The sequence below is a fragment of the Photinus pyralis genome, unplaced genomic scaffold (assembly GCF_008802855.1).
Source record: "Photinus pyralis isolate 1611_PpyrPB1 unplaced genomic scaffold, Ppyr1.3 Ppyr1.4_LG5, whole genome shotgun sequence".
NCBI lineage: Eukaryota > Metazoa > Arthropoda > Insecta > Coleoptera > Lampyridae > Photinus > Photinus pyralis.
The window spans coordinates 37456485-37473751 of NW_022170596.1; the positions used below are offsets into that span (position 1 = coordinate 37456485).

General features: G+C 35.8%; 1 protein-coding gene across 3 annotated transcripts; it reads left to right on the forward strand.

Moving 5' to 3' along the window:
• Positions 1–2757: 2757 nt before the first annotated feature.
• LOC116171927 (tyrosine-protein phosphatase 99A-like) lies at positions 2758–16954 on the forward strand. Of its 3 annotated transcripts, XM_031488971.1 has the most exons (13): positions 2758–3093; positions 3149–3346; positions 3397–3677; positions 5285–5538; positions 5593–5873; positions 5929–6143; positions 11721–11768; positions 11908–12033; positions 12079–12245; positions 12297–12591; positions 12644–12937; positions 15472–15743; positions 15792–16954. In XM_031488971.1, exons 1-13 carry the CDS (start codon positions 2991–2993, stop codon positions 16099–16101), a joined length of 2844 nt encoding a protein of 947 aa, XP_031344831.1. In that variant the 5' UTR covers positions 2758–2990; the 3' UTR covers positions 16102–16954. The 3 variants fall into 3 exon arrangements, with proteins under 3 accessions (XP_031344831.1, XP_031344832.1, XP_031344834.1); XM_031488974.1 differs by lacking the exon at positions 11721–11768 and having other exon boundaries at positions 2760–3093; XM_031488972.1 differs by lacking the exon at positions 11721–11768 and having other exon boundaries at positions 11908–12245.
• Positions 16955–17267: the final 313 nt, after the last annotated feature.

Consider the following 17267-nt stretch of genomic DNA (forward strand, 5'->3'; position numbering starts at 1 on the left):
CAGTCTGGCTTCTATTCAGGTTTAAAAGCTTAGAATACCCATATGTGCCAAGAGACCCTGTTAAAAAGTCCGGTTGTTTGTTACCTCTGAGCCTGGAATTGACTGGTCACCCAGTCTTTAATTCTGGCCCTGACAACGGAAAGAGCAATCCCTAAGGTAGGGTCGGGCTCAGGGCCGGCTCGTGGAGTGAGGCGGCGAGGCGGCCGCCTCAGGCGGCATAATATTAGGGGCGGCATTTTTGAAATTTAAAAATAAAAAAAAATGTTTTATTATAAGAATAATGTAGTATAATAATAAATCTTTGTAATGTCAATTGACTGAAATCGATTATAAAATATAGCCATTTCTGCCAGGCGATATATGTAATAGGATTGCATGTTTTTTTTATTACTTTATTTTATAGCATATGTTAAAATAATAGGTAATAGGTTTAATAGGTTTCAATGAGTAGGCTAAGTCCCCCTTTAGCAGTAAGAGTGGTTAAAGTGATCACTTTAACCGTAAGGGTAGATAAAGTGAAACAGATGAGTGTGCATTCTAATGACATCTGTCATTCCTATTGCAAATGCACGATATAAAATGACGTCCAGAATATATGACAAAATAAAGTTTTGTGTTATACACGACGATAAAGGTAAACTAACCATATGGTAGAAGTTAATACCTTTCACTCGATGGTTAAAATATCCCTTTATGATCTAGTATAATAAATAACTATTATCGTACTTGATACACAACGAATAAGCTAGCGTCGGCAGTGACACACCAGTGTCGTTGCTTCGCTTATTACTGCATAATCGTTATGGACGGGAAGTGAAAGAATCGTGGAAAGTCACAAAGGTATCTCTAAGATACTTTTAACTATTCTAGTTACTGGGCAGTGGAGAACGTTCTTTCTCGCAAAAAAAATAATGAAAAATTATTAATGTTCAACAATGACACAGGACAGAGTCAAGTTCTAACATAGACTTCGATGATATTGTTAACAATTTTGCAAATGACAAGTTAAAAAGGGTTCCTATATAAATATAGGTATTATTACACTGTTGGTATTTTTGTGTGAATTTCCGTTTTTTTGTATGCTTATGTAAATGTCATTTTCTGATTTCTACGATATTATATAATTTTCTTTGTTTGGTGGTACTTATACTCATATTAAAGAACCAATGAACAAACAACAAACCTTTTCATTCGGGCGGCAAAGTTAGCGCTTGCCTCACCCATTTTTTTTCGACGAGCCGCCCCTGCGTAATGTTCAAAGTTGGACCAGGTCTTTGGGCCAGGTTTTGCGAAGTCTTCTCCAATGTGGATCGTTTGTGGGTAACTTTTCGACTGTTCGTTTCTATGATTAAGTTCCCATACGTCGGATCTCATTTCTAACTTATGGAATGTTTAGATTAGCGTGAATTTTGGGGTTGCTGACGTACCAGGGGGCATTTACCAGGGTTATTAGCATTTTGGATTCAAACCTTTGAATAATGTCGACTATCGTAGATTTTGTGCATTTTTTCACGTGAACCAAGATATTTGGTTTATGATGCAATGGGTATTTGTATATTATTTTAAGTTAACTGCAGGACAGATGTTGCGACGTGTTGGACGGACTTGGTATGATTAATCTTCGTTATCCGCTTAGCGTACCATTCATGGAGCAGGTTAAGGTGGGGTTGTAATCTATCTGAAGCAAATGCAAATGAGGTTGGTAGTGTTGGTTTCTGATAAATCTGCATTCTATATAAGAAAGAGCAGTGGCCCCAAGCCACTACCCTGAAGGGACTCCAGATTCAATAGGAAGGAAATTGGATTGGTGATGGTTTCGCGGAGACGTGTAGGTATATTAGATTCTTAAAATATGACTTGAGAATCAGGTAAAAGTTGCTGGAAAGGCATTTTATAGTTTTGAAGAGTAGACCTCTGTGCCATATCTTATCAAACTGCATTACAGTATTTCTTTCCTTGATGAATGGTGGAGTGACACTCACGAAATCCAAATTGATGATCGGTTCGTATTCAAAAATACGAACTGTAATAGATTTTGGCCTGTAGAATCTAAACAACTTTTAAATATTACACTCGACTCAAGTTCGTTCTTATACAGATTTGTAAATTTCCAAAAATATTACTAAATAATAAGCTCTGATTATTACGCGAATGAATGCTCAATTATTTTTTAAAAGATTTTATTGACTATTGTTTAATGTTTGTTTCAAGTCGACACAGCTAGTACCAAAAGAAATATCTTTTATACGACAAATGCAATTCTGGTCTCTGCGTGACATCTATTTTTCAGCTTATATCAAGGATGTTTTCGAAAATTTGAAAGGCTCGTAACGATTCCAATTGTGAGATTTGTATGACCAAATCGAGGCCGATCATTTTTTGTCACAAAATAATAGTATTAATTTTCAAATTGTCGACGACGTTGAAATTAGAACCACAGTGGGTATACATTAACCTCTAGGGGGCAATTGTATGTCTTTTGTTTGCGTATTTTGTCAACAATTTTTCGTGTATCAAAACAAATTATGTTCATTAATATATTTCTTCAAAAAGTAGATAATTGGTTAATTTTGATAGAAAAATGCCTGTAATTTTGCGTTTCTTAATATTGTATTCAGTAGCTGTTTGAAATTAGAGTAAAAGCGCCGCCATTTATAGTCACGTGCTCACATCGACCAGTCCTTTATTTCACTTCTCTGTGGTCTCTAGCTGCCACTATTAGACCGTCAGTGGTACGATAAGCAAATCTCCGATACTGCTCCGTTATACACAACTGTTAATACCGCTGTCTGGGTGGTGCAGCCGAATTGTTAATTGTAAAATTTGTTTATTAATAAAATGTGAGTGTTTATTATTTTTATGAAGGGAAATAAAAGTGTTGATTGTGATCAGGTTGGAAACGCGAGGATTGGAGATGGATGTGCATACTAATAAAGAACTTATTAAATGTTGATTAACTGTAAACCCTTTGTGTATAAAGTATATTTATAATGGATCATGTTGCTGTATGTGTCCTAATGGCCACATTGGCCCATGTAACAAATCAACATTATACGAGCACTACTGATGGTTACACTGTTATTGATATGGAAGGTATCTCTATACTGTTAATGCCTCGTTTGTTTTTTAACATCCCCTTCTGTTTCAGTACCCAGTAAACCGCTCAACATTACAGTTCTCGGTGTAACTTCTACTAGCGTCTATTTGAGCTGGTCTGAACCCTTACGTGCCAATGGACCAATCGACGGCTATCGAATTTACTTTATGCACGCGAACTTAACAGGAGTGCAAACTCATCGAATACATGGAGGAGGTTCTAATATACAATATAACTTAACTCAATTAAGTAAGACCTCACGTAATTTCCCACTTAGATTTCTAACCCTTTTATTTCAGAGCCGAATACAGAGTACGACATATGGGTTAAAGCATTTACGGCGAAAAATGAAGGAGAACGATCTGATTCCATCATTAATAAGACTGATATTAGTGGTCCTAGTCCGCCTATAATTTTAAATTTAACATGCCAAGCACAGGATACAATTTTTTTACACTGGCAAAGACCTCTAGAATCTCCAAGTACCATCGACTTTTATCATATTTATATTTATACTATCGGTGCATTAGTGTATGACAATATTACTCTTCCTACTTCTAAGGAACATTTGCAAACTTCGGTACGTATCTTTTACAAAATGCATGCATAATTTTGTGTTGTTAGTACACGTAGTTTAGACAAACGTAATGCGAAAGTTGTAAAAATGGATTAACTTATCCTAAAAATGATAATGGGCTACTACTTATATACTTCATCGGTTACAATATCGCCACTGCGCAAATATATTGGACAAAATACAAAATTGTTTGCTTGTGCATAACGCGAAAATATTTTTTGTATGTACAGGGTGCTCTATAAATGTGGTAATTTTTTTCATTTATTTTTTTGGTTTTTTTAAATGCAACACATGTATGTTTCATGGGATGTTGGCAATACTGTATACAAAACCACTTGCAACAACCATCTTTGACGCGAAACTTAGGACGCACCCTTCATCCTCTCTCGTTTGGAAATTATTTCTAAAAAAATAAAGTATGTTTATAGATTTTTTTTATTTTATTGATGAGATTTAAGGGATGATATGACTATCAATTTCTGAATATCTTCGGAGATAACAGGTGAAAACTGAAATCTGTTTACTTTTTATTTTCACATGACTTTATTTTTAAAAACTTTATGCTCTACAGACTGGCATGACTAAGTTTTTAGTCAGACGTTCTGGTTTTTTGGGGCTATCATCATCTTTTGTTTTAAATATGCACAGGCTTTTTTTCTATTTTTTTGATAGAGCTTGTCATTCAGAACACCAGGGGCCAGATTCTTGACAGAACAGCTTCCTAGCTCAAACCAGATATTAAAAAAAGTCCTACATCGTTTATACCTAATGTACAATGGCAAAAAAAATTAGTAAATGACATGTCAAAATTTCATCAGTTTTCCGTCTGTATGTATGTACGTACTGTACACAATAAATGAATATATATAGTAATAAACACAAACAAGATTTTAAAAAAAGGGCAACAACGTGAGGCCTGAGGTATTATAATAAAATTATCGACTATCACGAACTAATTAGAATAATTTAATAAAGGGTACATTTCGTTTTTGTCTGAGTATAACAAACACATGGAATTCGGAACAGAACGATAATAGGTGGCGGATTATATGTTATAGTTTCGAACATTTTTGCCTAGAAAAGGTATCAGTTTCAGGAGATGACTTATTGAGGTGTTTCACTGCACCTGCATAAGCGAGACGAATTGAGGTGTAACGGTCATTTCTTTTGTGAGTTGCGGCAAACGATTATCAGTTCTGTAACCTTATATTTGAATCTCATTTAAGTAATTTATATACAGGGTGTCCAATTTTGTAATTAAAACAAAGCGAACTCATTGTTTTTATGAGTTGTGCAAATAAGTGTCAGCAAATCATTTCAAAATTCTCACAATTCTAGAACTTAATTATTACTCACCTTTTTCGCCTCACGAATGAATTGCACGTAGGGAAATAAGGCAGTTTGTAAATACTTCCCTATATCTAAAATGAATGATTTTCTAAGAAAGTGGAAAAGGGGGATTTCTACAACCATTGTTAACATTTTTCAGTCGGCTTTGATTTAGCGGAATTGTCAAGAAGCATTATGTCTAAAAATAAAACAATTAAATTTGACGTTTATGCGTAGTATAAATATTTTGTCCTATGCACTAACAGTTGATTTATTTGTAGTATTCCATAAAAAATCTGACAACGGACATGTTATACCATGTACAAATTAGCGCAGCCTCCTACAGCCATTATACTGATAAGTTAATTGAAGGACAACTATCGGAACCAAAAGAGGTTCTGGTACAATCAAATTGTGATAAAATTCAACAATACATGAGGCACACAACTAACGAACTTAGTGCGGGCATGATCGCCGGAGTGGGTTGCGCCGCATTTGCATTTTTGCTGTCAATACTAGCCTTCTTCATTTGGAGGTAATATTTGTACTGCCGGTAAAGCGATTTACACATCCTTTTTGTTACTTGTAGAAAATGTTTCCATTCTACGTATTACTACTTAGATGATTTACCTTGTTCGGTTCCGAGTACATCATTAGATTGGAATGTGGCCTCTGATCCCTCTGGCGATTATAAGGGTGCAATACCGGTCGATATGTTTGGAAAGCATGTTGCCGAATTACACGCCGATGGGGACATCGGCTTCAGTAAGGAGTATGAAGCTATTCAATCCAATCATGATGAGTATTCTTCGGAGCATTCTCAGCATACAGATAACCGTGCTAAGAATAGATATTTAAACATCATTGCGTGTAAGTTTCTACGTTTATGACTGATGTGTCGCGATCTAAATTGTTTAATTTTCAGACGACCATAGCAGAGTCCAGTTATTACAAATGCCAGGCCAGAAGAAAAATATCGATTATATAAATGCGAATTATATAGACGGTTTTCAATGGTCAAAGGCGTACATAGGAACTCAAGGTCCTCTACCTTCGACGTTCGATTGTTTCTGGAGAATGGTTTGGGAGCAACGAGTCACTATCATTGTCATGATAACGAATCTCGTGGAAAGGGGAAGGGTACGTCTGCTGTCTTGCCAATTCTTTACTTGTTAGGGTGCTATATATGCAATAATATGCATATTACAAAAGAGAGAAATTATCGCAGTTTTATATATGGGAGGCCCCCCCCCCCCAATTTTTTTGCCATAAGATGGCGTACTCCGATAATGTAGATCAGAAATTTTTTGCATCCGAGGTATCTTACAAAAAATTAAGGATTGTTCCGAAAAAGCTGTTATGTCGACTCTTTTTTTTGAGATTTTTGAGGATATGCTTTCAAAATGAAACATTTTGTACTCTCATAGTCTAAGAGCTGTCATGGGGTGCGACATGCCTCGGCGCATGAAATAGATTACCTTGAAAAAATTCAATTGCTGCCAATAAAACAGAAGCCCAACCGTCAAGAAGGCGCCTTGGCGGACGATTAAATTTTCCAACTAAAACACTGTGCACGGCTCAAAATTTACATAGATACCCAGAAAATTGTCAGAGGTGAATGCTAAATAGGCCAGTCAAATTAGGAAAAATAGCGGAAATAATTGAAAGAAAGCTGAAAATTTGTATAGAGGTACATTAGGACTTGTATTCGAACATACTAAAAGTTGGGACCAAAACTCCAATGGCTCGAGCCGCCATCTTGGAAAAAAGGTGCTCCAAATCACTTTTTCGCTGATATCTCGGTAACCGTGCATTCTAGCAAGTAAAGTTTTATATGAAAAAAGAAAGATAATAAAATTTTGTATAAAAAAGATGGTACGCACTTTTTTTGTATTTTCGTTATTTACGTCCATATTCCACATTGAATATAGAGCATAATCTTTTTTCAGATGCAGGTGCATTACTTTCAGCGCTCGCGTGCTTTAAACATATGTTTAAAAAATTGACTGACATTGTTAAGGCCTGTTGATCACCTAAGAGAAGGAAACAATACATAATATATTTATTTTTATACTATACAGGGTGACAATTTGAAAACTTACCACCCCCCATATCTCAGTAAATAAACGAAATATTTAAAAAAATCAAAATCCGTTTCGGTAATTCAGAGGGGGAATCACAATGACATAGTTGGCGACGCACCCCCTCACACCCCCTGCGCCCCAGCGACCCCAACTTTTAAATCCTAAATAGTGACCCCCCATGTGTGATACGTCGTTGGAAAGCTCTGAAAAAATGCTTTCCAACCATACCAAATAGCATTACATTTAGGTTAGTAATTATCGTGCAAATCAAAAAATAAACATGGAAAAATCGTATTTAACTTGAACTTCCAAAGCCGACTCGACAGCAACTCATTTTTGATCGCCAGTTATAATCTATTCTCAAACTCTTGTCGAACCTTTCCAATGTTGGTTTTGCAATATTTCGACATTCTTGAATTTATTATTCTCTGTCTTAGTTCGTCTATGTTCGCCGGTTGCGTTTTAAATACGACAGATTTCAAATGTATCATATTAGTTTATTTTTTGATTTTCACGATAATTACTAACCTCAATGTAATGCTGTTTGGTATGGTTGGAAAGCATTTTTTCAGAGCTTTCCAACGACGTATCACACATGGGGGGTCACTATTTAAGATTTAAAAGTTGGGGTGGCTGGGGCGCAGGGGTTGTGAGGGGGTGCGTCGCCAACTATGTCATTGTGATTCCCCCTCCGAATTACCGAAACGGATTTTGATTTTTTTTAATATCTCGTTTATTTACTAAGATATGGGGGGTGGTAAGTTTTCAAATTGTCACCCTGTATAGCCGAATACAAAAGATACCTGCATAAGGAAACTAAGAAAAATAAATATTGCCAAAATCCGAAGTCGTTTGAACTACTTGTAATGGATATGGAGCATTTACAAAAAAATATAAATCAAACTTGACTTCATTTCATAAAAGAAATACTAAAAATAATAAACTAAACTAAACAATTCCATTAACAATTCGCGAAATAGTTCATAGCGCTGTTCCAGTATCCACATCTGAACTTTTTTCGTGAAAGCGGTATAGGTAGATATCTTTTTCATTTCGCGCGGTAGAATGGAATAAAGCCTTGGAGCAATGTACTGAGCACATCGTTTACCGATTGTTTTTCAGACCTTGGAAAAAGTTTATTATTATGGTCTTCCTGGCGTGTATAATGAGAGTGCATGTTGGGCAGTAATTTTGGATGTTTTTCTGAACTGGAGGATTTTGTTACAGTAAAGTTGGCGTAAATTCATTACATTTGATTCCTTATACAGGGTGGTGCCTAGCGCAACGCAGCACAGGGATGTCAATGGTAATTTCTTTATAGTCACTCCCCTAATTATTTTAGAGCAAAAGTCTAAAGAAGTTTTTTTAGAGAAAAAAGTACTGCATCTGTTCATTTTTCAATAAAACAGATATGCCTTGGAATTACCTAAAAAATCAGCGATCACGTTTCATTATTTGCCTTTGACGTTTATTAAATTTATACTTGTTTATAAATTAGTTAATCATAAAATTGTTTATCATGTATTTAACTGATGAGAAATGTTAAAGTTAAAGTTGTTTTATGCTGGAAATAATGCCCGCCAAGTAACGTGTGTATTTAGTGTTAAGTAACCCAATTAGCCGATTCCAAGCAGTAGGTACGTACAAGATTACCGAATTAAATATAAAAATCGTTGAACGTCAAACAACGATAACTTAGATGCGATGCGCTTGTAGTTTGTTAAAAGATTCCAAAGCATCACTGATTTATAAAAATGTAATTTTTTATTTTGTCGATTTCTACGATTTTGAAAAACGGAAAATTATAAGTAATAGCAAAGAGGGGTACCGGGTACTCTTTGGTAATAGTATGAACAGATGCAGTATTTTTTTCTCTACAAAAACTTCTTTAGACTTTTGCTCTAAAATAATTAGGGGAGCTAGTAATTGACTATAAAGAAATTACCATTGACATCCCTGTGCTGCGTCGTGCTAGGCACCACCCTGTATAAGGCTGTATAAGGATTCACTATAGCATAAAATACCCCCAGCCAACAATTCCATACATTAACAGTGATTGTATTAACGAGAAATACAAAACACATATGTTGAGTGAGTACGATAGGTCGTAAGTGTTTAATTTTAGATAAAACTGCCCTTCTCTTCACTGGTCAACAGGCCCTAAAATGTCAACTAAATCAATTTTTTAAACATATTCATGTTTAAAGCACGCGAGCGCTGAAAGTAATGCACCTACATCTGAAAAAAGAGTATGCTCTATATTCAATGTGGAATATCGACGTAAATATCGAAAATACAAAAAAAGTGCATACCATCTTTTTTATACAAAATTGTATTATCTTTCTTTTTTTATATGAAACTTTACTTGCTAGAATGCACGATTACCGAGATATCAGCGAAAAAGTGATTTGGAGTACCTTTTTTCCAAGATGGCGGCTCGAGCTCTAGGAGTTCGTGGAAATTTGATCTAATTTGACTGTACTAAAAAGGTTGTCAGAAGCTGCCAAAGTTGCGAAAATATCGAACAATTTACTTCTGACAATTTAAATTAACCCTGTTTGCGTATGCATCAAAGTATGTATGTGTCAAGTGTCGGAAGTTAAAGTAGAAGACAAAATCGGGTTTCAAGTGTGAGAACGCATTTTGGCGCGGCGCAGCATCGGTCCGATTTTTCGAGTTTCTCAAATAAAGTACGAAATAGAGAAAATTTTATGAAATTTGATTCATTTGAAATGACGGCTTACTATTTGAAAAGAGAAGCCAGGGGTAGGGAGAAGAGCATTTTCGTAGGGGATCAAGACGGTAATTAAAATACCTTAAGTGAAGTTCGATCATATGCAATCTTCAATCCGAAAATATCACTCCCCACCCTCCCTCTTTGTCTCTACCCATTTCCTACATTTCAGTCCACTCCATTTTATCTCCAAAGAATGGGTATAGAGGGGTAATGGACGAGTAAAATAGACGCGGGTAGCGGGAAATTAAAATCTAATTCTCTAAACATAATGTGCAACAATACTTGGGTGTACTACAGGGTGTATAATCTTAAGTGATACCTATTTTCGGATTGGATACTTTATATAATTATGATCGAATTTCACGGTAAGTTTGTTTCATCAATAATTTTAATGTTTTAAAAACGACATTTTAATTCCGAATGTTTTCAAAGCCTTCTTCGGATCTTTGTAAATTTTTTTTAATTTGTTTTATGTTTGTGTACCTTTGTTTCTTTTCCATATTCTTCAATTTTCGTCATTTTCAATTTTTGAAATATTTCTTAATTTTTAGAATTTATTAAAACTTAATTCGATTTTTTTTATTATTGTTTAGTTATTGGGTGCACTGATTTTTAATTTGTGTTTATTTATTTTAAAATTGTATGTGCATCAGATTTTCATTTTTCCAAATCTAAATTTGTTCAATTTTTGTTTTCAAATTTCGTTGAAATTGTGAACTTTTAATTGGTTTTTTTTAAATTTTTTTAATTATAGGCATATTCGAACTTTCCAAGTTTTCAATTGAGTTTTACGATTTTGTCAGTTTTTAGAATTTAGAATCACTTGTTACTTTATGAATTTTTCAAATCACCTAAATTCTCCTTTTTTGTCAGCGAATTTTTTTAATTTCTCTTCATTCATTTTTTCTATTTTCTAGTATTTTGAATCTTGATGAATACTGTTTTAATTTTTTTATAAATATTCCGAATGTCCCGAATTTCACGGAAATGTTTTTTTTTGCAATTACTGCAAAATAAGCGTATTTTTTAAACTCCTATATGTAATAGAAACTGATTTATTTTAATTTTGCTAAACTTTCCACTTCCAATGAGATAAATTGTCATCCATGCTCTAAAATATATATGGTGTGAAAATCAAAAAAAAGCGACCGATGCTGCGCCGTGCGGCAAAATGCGCTCTTGCACTTTGCACTCAATTTTGTCATACTCTCTAATTTCTGACACTTTGCACATACTTTGATCTATACAACTTTTTGGCGTCCCCTTTTCTGACAAATTTTTTTACTGCTTCTTCTCATGATCCTAGATTCTGTGCCATGCACGTTTTTTTGTTTGGGAAATTACTCGTTTGATCTTCCGCCAACCCACCTTCTGGCAGTCGGGATTTCGCTTTATTGGCAGCAATCGAATCTTTTCTAAGTAAAATATCTAATGCACCTAGGCATGTCGCACTGCGTTCAATTGGCAAAAAATATTTGTTTCGTACCTTGTAGAAAAAACTATTTTTTACATACAATGCGAACGTAAATAGTCACCTCTCTCCCTCTAAATTGAAAACGGTTTGAGATATTGATTTGAAATTTGAGTGGTGGGTATAGAATAGTACTTCTTAACATAAAATCGACAGTTCCGATTTCCGAAATACCGACAGTGGCCAATTTTTTTTGTGGAGAAAGGTTCATGTGATACCTCATTTCGGAAGACTTTATCCACGGGTTTTTTCAGTTTGGTAGGGCTTTGTCACTTTTCAATTCCACATCCTCCAATTTGAAGAATAAACTGGCAAAATATTTACAAATGTAATGAAGAAAAAAAGGCATATATTAGTAGTATATTATTATCAGTTAAGTATCTTTTTATTTTTTCAGTTTTGTAATTATGTTTCACCTTTACTAGGGCACTGTTGCATTTCCGTTCGTGCAGTGCGATACAGGTCGTTACGAGGTATTTCTTTTTGTAAAACAAGGATTGTTGTGCATATTAATTTGTTCTATTTGGCTGTATCTAACACGCATTGAATGTTGGTTTAATATGCGTTTTGAAATTTCGAATGCTAGTGCATGCAAATTCCTTCATGTTTTAGAGGAAGTGTGATATGTATTGGCCGAAAGAAGGTACAGAAACATATGGTGTTATACAGGTTAAACTAGTCAAAGAAGATATAATGGCAACATACACTGTGCGGACGCTGCAAATACGGCATCTTAGGGTATTCATTAGCCTAGTCTACGTGTGCTACAATAATACATTCCAGATCAAAAAGAAGAAAGCAGCTATGGCGGAAAAATTAGTGTACCAGTATCATTACACAAATTGGCCCGATCATGGTACACCCGATCACCCTCTGCCCGTTTTGCATTTCGTGAAGAAATCTGCATCGGCCAATCCGCCGGACGGAGGTCCTATAATTGTGCATTGCAGGTATTTCTTAATTTACTTGGGCCATTATCTAAACATTGGGCAATTTTGTAGTGCCGGGGTAGGGAGAACAGGCACTTACATTGTCTTAGATGCAATGTTAAAACAAATTCGTAGTAGAAGCGAAGTAAATATATTTGGATTTTTACGGCACATTAGGAGTCAACGAAACTTTTTAGTACAAACAGAGGAACAGTATATATTTATTCACGATGCTCTGTTAGAAGCAATTGAATCAGGTGAAACGAATATTAAAAAAGAACAAATCCCAAAATATGTGCAAATTCTGCAAAGTAGTAATGTTGAGGAAAAAACAGAACCATGGAAGCCATTAGAGTATCAGTTTAAAGTCGGTCGCGCCATCTACACTGTTCCAAATCTTACTAATTTTTTCATTTCAGTTAGTAACAAGTTTTCAATGTAAGGATTTTAATGTAATATCTGCCAATAAAGTGATTAATAAGCCAAAGAACCGAAGTGAAATTGTTTCGGTGGAAAGCTCTCGAGTACATTTAACCCCTAAACCTGGAGAAGACGGCTCCGATTATATTAACGCCACATGGATTCAAGGCTATAACAGTCTTAGAGAATTCATCATAACGCAGCATCCTATGAAAGAAACCATTAAAGACTTTTGGCAAATGGTTTGGGATCATAATGCACAAACTATTGTAATGCTTAGTATAATTGATGAGGTAAGTTCCAAAATGTGTGTCTTCTTTAATTTTTGACTCAGCAACCATAACACAGGAGGATTTTAAATGATTTTGCAAAAAATTTCTACCCCAAAATGGCGCACATTTGTTAGGGTATCTGGATCTCTATGAAAATGAAAGTAACGAAATAAAGTCAGGTTTTGAAAATTTGAAAAACATTTCAATTGCATTAGGTTGTGATGAGAAAGACGTGATTAGGCGGCGAGCACCTAACGGAGAGTAGGTACCGTCGAATTTTCAAAAATTAATTTTTGATTCGTTATTTTACTGATGAAAGGTATCCACATACCAAATTTAGTGAAGATCAAACTTTTTCCACCACAGTATGAGCTAGGAATTTTGGGAAGATGTTTGAAAACAAATGGGCATGCCTAAAAATGATCCTCTCATATGTATTATGGTTAGTAAAAAATGCTTATGTTGGTACCCTCTACCCCCCTAGTTTTTTTTACATATCAATTGAACCTAATAATTAAAATTTAAATGCATTTAAAAAGAAAGGATTCTCTGAAATCATGAGATGTTTTATTTATATTACTTGGCAGTTAAGGATATTGTGCGATAAAATGATGTCATTTATACCGCAAAAATCGTACTCCAACGGGGAAATCTGCGTGTAGTATTTTGGATTATCTCAATTGCGCGTATAAAAAATAATTTAAAACGACCGAAGTACAAACCGCGCCCTATAGCATGGCGAATAACGGCGCAGACGGAATATTTATTCATTTATGGCCTTTATTTTTAAGTGGGCGGGGTTTCAGCCAAGAGTGCTCTACCAACCCAACCTACCGTAGTACCGCAGTCGAACTTCAACTCAACTGCGCCACGCTGGCCAACATTGGCAACTGACGGGAAAGTTTGCCAATTAAAATTTCTACTTTAGTGGCGTACAGTTGCGCGTATCTTATTATATATCATGCGCATCCAAAGCTCTTTATGCTATAGCGCGCAGCGTGTATCATTTTTGACAACTTTACTCAAATTACCAAATTTTTTAGGTGAAGGGCAGAGGGTACCGTCCTGTAACTCGACACAGTGTGTTTGCCACTAGCTTTCCTTTTTCTTGTAAAAAATAAAATTTTGGCTATAACAGCTCGTGTTAGTGTGATGTGCCGCAGATAAAATGTTTTTTTTAAATTTTTAAACATGTCTTTATTGACGTGGCATTGGTGTACACCAGTGGTTCCCAACTTTTTTTCAGCCGGCGACCCACTTTTCCTTATCGAAATAACTCCACCCCAACAATTTTTAGATTTAGGTAGAAATCTGCAGTGATCAGCGCACGCCATCTATCATCAACCGGCTTTATGGCTCAGTGGTAAGAGCGTTGGGTTATAAATCCGGAGGTGGGGGGTTCGAACCTGGGTTGAGGTGAATTTTTCATCTGTGGCGGAGATGTAAATTACCTTAGACCAGTTCCGAGTATTCTACCGGCTACTCCGAATTAGGTTTTCCTGCAGTTTTCCTAATTCCTAATACCGGAGTAGTATAGACCAACTTAAGACCTTCTGCAGAGGCACCTCTAAATAGCATTATGCGGGTCACTCTGTAATTGGGCGCATGCCTGTTGAGGACCCAAAACTAAGAGAGGGATAATAAATAAATAAGCCTTGCATTCCTACTGCAAGTGTTTCGTTTTAGGCTGGCGAGAGGGCGTCTGCTTGTAACCTTTCGAGAAACCGACTGCTATCTTTGCGTACTTAGTATTATTAATAGTGCTCACTTGGCGTGGCCTTTGATGATGGATTCTGGATTACCATAGGAGGGTGGACAGGCCTCAATTTCAGGCTTTTTGTACCACCTCCCTTCCTAAAGTCGTCGCCTGACCCCTCAACGTCACTGTGTAACATCCTCTACCAGATGAGTTGTTGTGAGTTGATGTGTTTGTTTAGTTTGCAGTGCCCAGGAAGTATGCCCACGAATAGCCTCAGGGTTTTTTTTGATAACCTTGTGCAAAAACTCTCCAAGCTGCGAGATGGTTCTCTAAAGGTTTCTCTCACATGGCTACATTCTAACATCATGTTCTACGTAGCGCAGTGCTGAGTTTAGGTGTTTCGAGTTACTAAGTTGTTTACAGTTGGAACTGCAAGTGACAGAGCCGGCTCTGGACCATAAAACACTTGTTTTGAGGTCAGTTAGGATAACTCATTCGAGTTCTCATTACTTTCCGTTTCATCACGCCCTTTGACCCATGCGAGCTCAAGCTACTTGCTGTAGTGCATGGTGACATTCGAATATTTTACAGTGACCAAGTGCCTGCAGCCCTGCTGTCACTGGAAATTCTGATAGTTTTGAAAAACGGAAAATTATCAATAATAGTATGAACAGATGCAGTATTTTTTCTCTAAAAAACTCTTTCGCGACCCACCAGTTGGGAACCGTTAGTGTACACACCTCCTCTCTCCACAGAGGCGTCCGGTGACTGTTCATGTTATAATGTAGATTTTTTTTTCAATAAATTTTGAGATATTTGAAGAGGCGAACGTTTCATAATTATTATCTGTCGCTAGGAATTCGAAATGTTTTGGCCTACCGAGCAAGAAAGCATAGATTCGGATAACTATAAAATAAAATTATCGAGCGAACAAACAGAGGCGACGTACGTAACACGAGACTTCGTGATGCAGTCTTTGCAAGACGATTATGAACTTCACGTACGTATGGTGCATTGGACCAATTGGCCCCGACAGTGCGTCTATATTTCTGAAATATTTCAACTACCTAACGCTGTACAGGAAACTCAATTGGGATATCAAAATGGGCCGGTGGTCGTCGTTGACAGGTAATGTGTCAAATTTTATGTCGAATCCTCATTGAATGATGATTTTAGATTTGGTAGTTCCGATGCTGCAACATACTGTTGCCTGACGACATTAAAAAAACAACTCACGTACGAAAATCATGCAGATATTTATATGTATTCAAAATTGTATCATAATAAACGACCGGGACTTTGGGTGTCTTGCGATAACTACTTACGATTGCATTTAGCCCTGCAAGCACTTTGTACTAAGTCGGAAGATACCCCGGATCTTTACGCGATGGCGAATGGAGCGATAAATGGTTCTCTCTCGAATGAATATCATAGTGTGCCTCCTGAAGGTATGGAGGCGATGGGAACTGGGTTCACAGTTGCTTAATTTTGCACAAACCTGGTGTGAATATGAGTGATTGTAAAAGTTACTGTGTTCATTGGCATTTTTCATCCGTGATTAGAAACTAAATTGTTGGCGTACGGTAGCTGATTTGTTTATTTAATTTATATCGTTTAGTTTCTACTCGCTTTCACTGTAATCATCACTGGTATCGTTGTAGCATAATTATTGTTAGCCTCGTGTAATGTACATTTATGTTGACCTCTTCCCCTTTTGGAGACATTGGAACGTTAAAGTAACTCAGAAGCCATAATAGAACTTCAATAAAACGAATGCGCTAAAAGGCAAAGTACAAATCTTATTCTATCATCAGCGTATCTTAACTTTTATACCCATCCAATTCACTCTTACTATTTACTTGATTAACTAAAGAGGTTATTTTCATGCATATGTGTGACCACGCAATTGTATTTAAAGTGACCCATGTTTTCTTTACAGCCAACTTGATTACAGTCTTTACCAGTTATAGTAAGTAACCCAAAAGACCAAAGGGATGTGAGAGGTAAACCGGAAAAAAACTGTAATCAAGTGAATATGGGACACACAGCAGATCACTCAATTTTCTAGTGTTGGGCCAAATAGAAATTGTATGTATTTCTTTAATTTTAAATCGAAACTAAATCCATCGGAGTAATTGTACAATCGATTTAAAATGAAGGAATAAATAATACTAAGTGCTCTCTGTATTCGATGTTGTCTATAATTAGTGTAATTTCAACTATTTAAGATAATTGACAAGAAATTCTATTCTTTATCCTTGCATACAAATGGAGTAATAGATGTATTTAATTGTACAAATACATGTCAAAATCTGAATAAAATAAAAGAATCAATATGTTATTATTAATTCAAATTAAACTTACGTACACTCAGCTAAACGTTCACTTCCCTTTATTTGGATGCCATTAATTGAATCTAATGTGCTATGTATCTTCTTTAGTTAAGCAAGTAAAAGAATGATAAAAGAGGCTCTTGTATCTTTCAGAACTCCTCAATTAGTAGCTTCACGTTTAGTTTTTTGTTAACGATGACGACTTTGGGTATGTTTTATTGTGGTTTCAGTTTTTCTTATTTCTTCTCGTTTTAATTGTGACGTTTCACCATTTATCGTCCATCACACTTAAATCAAAATTAGCTTTAATTTGTGTTTT